Here is a 2500-nt window from a genome sequence, read left to right on the forward strand (position 1 = left end):
GGTTAGTTGTTTAGGCAGTTCGTTAGTTAATCTACTACTTGGTGAGTAGTCAGTTAGTATGTCAGTTAGTAAGAAGTTGGTTGATAAATTACTTCATCCAAATCGGTCTGTCATTCGCAGTGCAAGCTGGCTGGCTGGTCACAGCCCCAACATGCTGTCCTTCTCAATGCAGGCAGAAGGGATGGCTGGCCATTCGTTCGGTCAGTCGGTTGGTTGGGTTGGGTTGGGTTGGGTTGGGATAAGTTGGGATGGGTTTGGGATAGGTTGGGTTGGCTTGCTGGATTCAGGGGGAAAAAAAGGGAATTCAAAAGAAAAGAAAAAAAAAGTAAAGCTTTGACAAATAGCGTTGTTGGGAAAGCGACAGATGGATATGAGATGGCGAACAGGAGGACGAGACTGAGAGAGAAAGAGTGACAGACTGACAGACAGACAAAAGATGGGGGGGGGGGAGAGAGGTGGAGAAAGAGAGAATGAATGAATGAATAAATGAGAAGAATGTGACAAACAGACGTGACATACATACATACATACATACATAGAGAAAACCCGATTGATACTGTGGTGACAATGATGATAACGATGATGATGATGATGATGCTGAAGATGATGATGACGATTGTCTATGTCTACGGAGCGGAGCAGCTATGGTCTTACTGTTCTGGAACTTCTTGATGTCGTTCTTGGTGGCAGTTTCCGTGATGTCCTCGTAGTTGATGATGAACATGATGATGTCGGCATTCTCATTCTTGACCGGAGCCACCAGAACGCTGCACAGGAACTTAGAGCCTGGAACAGCACGAAAACAGCATGCGTACACAGGGATTAGTTTCAGTCTCTCAAGTTAAAATAATAATAATAATAATAATAATAATAATAATAATAATAATAATAATAATGGATACTTATAGAGCACACTATCCAGAAATCTGCTCTAGGTGCTTTACAAAAACGCTTTTGTTAGCATAAAACATTACATCAATATTACATACACACATCAAAATGTGACTACACACACACACACACACACACACACACACACACACACACACACACACACACACACACATATATATATATATATATATATATATATATATAGAGAGAGAGAGAGAGAGAGAGAGAGAGAGAGAGAGAGAGAGACACACACACACACACACACACACACACACACACACACACACACACACACACACACACACACACACACACACACACACACACACACACACACACACACAAATTCATACATGCATTTTAACATACATGTGCATCTAACAGCTACCCTAACACATACGCACACACAGGCAGGCACAAACTTACATAAACACACGCACACACAGTACACATTCATATACATGCATGTAGTTATGTACACATACATATGTATACACGCATAGTCAAGCACAGCCAACGCAAAGGAAGTGGACCCGCCACAATTGAACTTAATGCTGAGGGAAAAGGTGAGTTTTGAGACGAGATTTAAAAGATGCGAGGGAATCAGAATGACGGAGGTTATCAGGGAGCTTGTTCCACATCTTTGGCAATTTCTCAAGGAAGCGTCACTGCTTTCGGACAAATCCATAAACGCTACACCACATCTGCTAGGCTGTTTAATAATTACGATGTAATAATTAAATGCAATGTTTTTTAAAAGCGAATATGTGAAATGCTTTTATTTGAGAACATATGTTTATTACTCTTGTTTAATCAAGTAATCCGCGTGTGTGGGGTGGGTGGGGGTGGGGTGTGTGTGTGTGTGTGTGGGGGGGGGGGGGGTGCGGATGTGTGCTGATTATCTGGTTGTGGTTTTCCGCAATTTATCTTTATTCTTATAAAGTCTATTATATGTCTATTATAATCAATGTGCAGTATAGTAGGCTATGTTTATAATTATATTCAAATGTTTCTTAATTCTTTCTGTTTTTTCATTAAGAATACTAGTTATTACCTGCAGTGTGTGGATGTATGTATGAAACGGTGTATGTGATATTTTTTACATTTGTGTCTTCGTAATATTCGTAAAAGCTGTTGTTGACTTTTACAGTTATGGTCCCCATGTTGTTCACTTGTCTATGTTGTGATAATGCACCTGACCAAATTTCTCCAGTTGGAGATAATAAAGTTATTCTTATCTTATGTCTGACCAGCAGCATAACCCAAGGCGCTTAGTCAGGCCTTGAGTACAATGCATATATATTGGTGTACCTATCAGGGTCTTCTACATAATTTTGCCAGAGGACAACACCCTTATTGCCATTGGTTCTTTTTCAGTACGCCAAGTACGTGCTGCACACGGGACCTCAGTTTATCGTCTCATCCGAATGACTAGATGTTCAGTTTAATTTTCCAGTCAAACCTGGTAAAAAAAAAAAAAAAAAAAAAAAGGGGGAGGGCGAGAGCGGGATTCGAACCCACACTCTCACGGAGTCTCTATATTGGCAGCTGAGCGTCTTAACCATTCTGCCAACTTCCTCTCACAGTAAGTTGTAGTGTGATGTAA

At 40.6% G+C, this 2500-nt stretch overlaps 1 protein-coding gene across 1 annotated transcript in view; it reads right to left on the reverse strand.

Annotated features, from left to right (window-relative positions):
• LOC143277311 (voltage-gated inwardly rectifying potassium channel KCNH6-like) overlaps positions 1-2500 on the reverse strand; it is a 329128-nt gene that overhangs the window by 131212 nt on the left and 195416 nt on the right. Inside the window, 1 exon segment of the mRNA XM_076582096.1 lies at positions 655-786. Coding sequence (XP_076438211.1) covers positions 655-786 — 132 coding nt within the window.

The sequence above is a fragment of the Babylonia areolata genome, chromosome 2, assembly GCF_041734735.1.
Source record: "Babylonia areolata isolate BAREFJ2019XMU chromosome 2, ASM4173473v1, whole genome shotgun sequence".
Classification (NCBI taxonomy): Eukaryota; Metazoa; Mollusca; class Gastropoda; order Neogastropoda; family Buccinidae; genus Babylonia; species Babylonia areolata.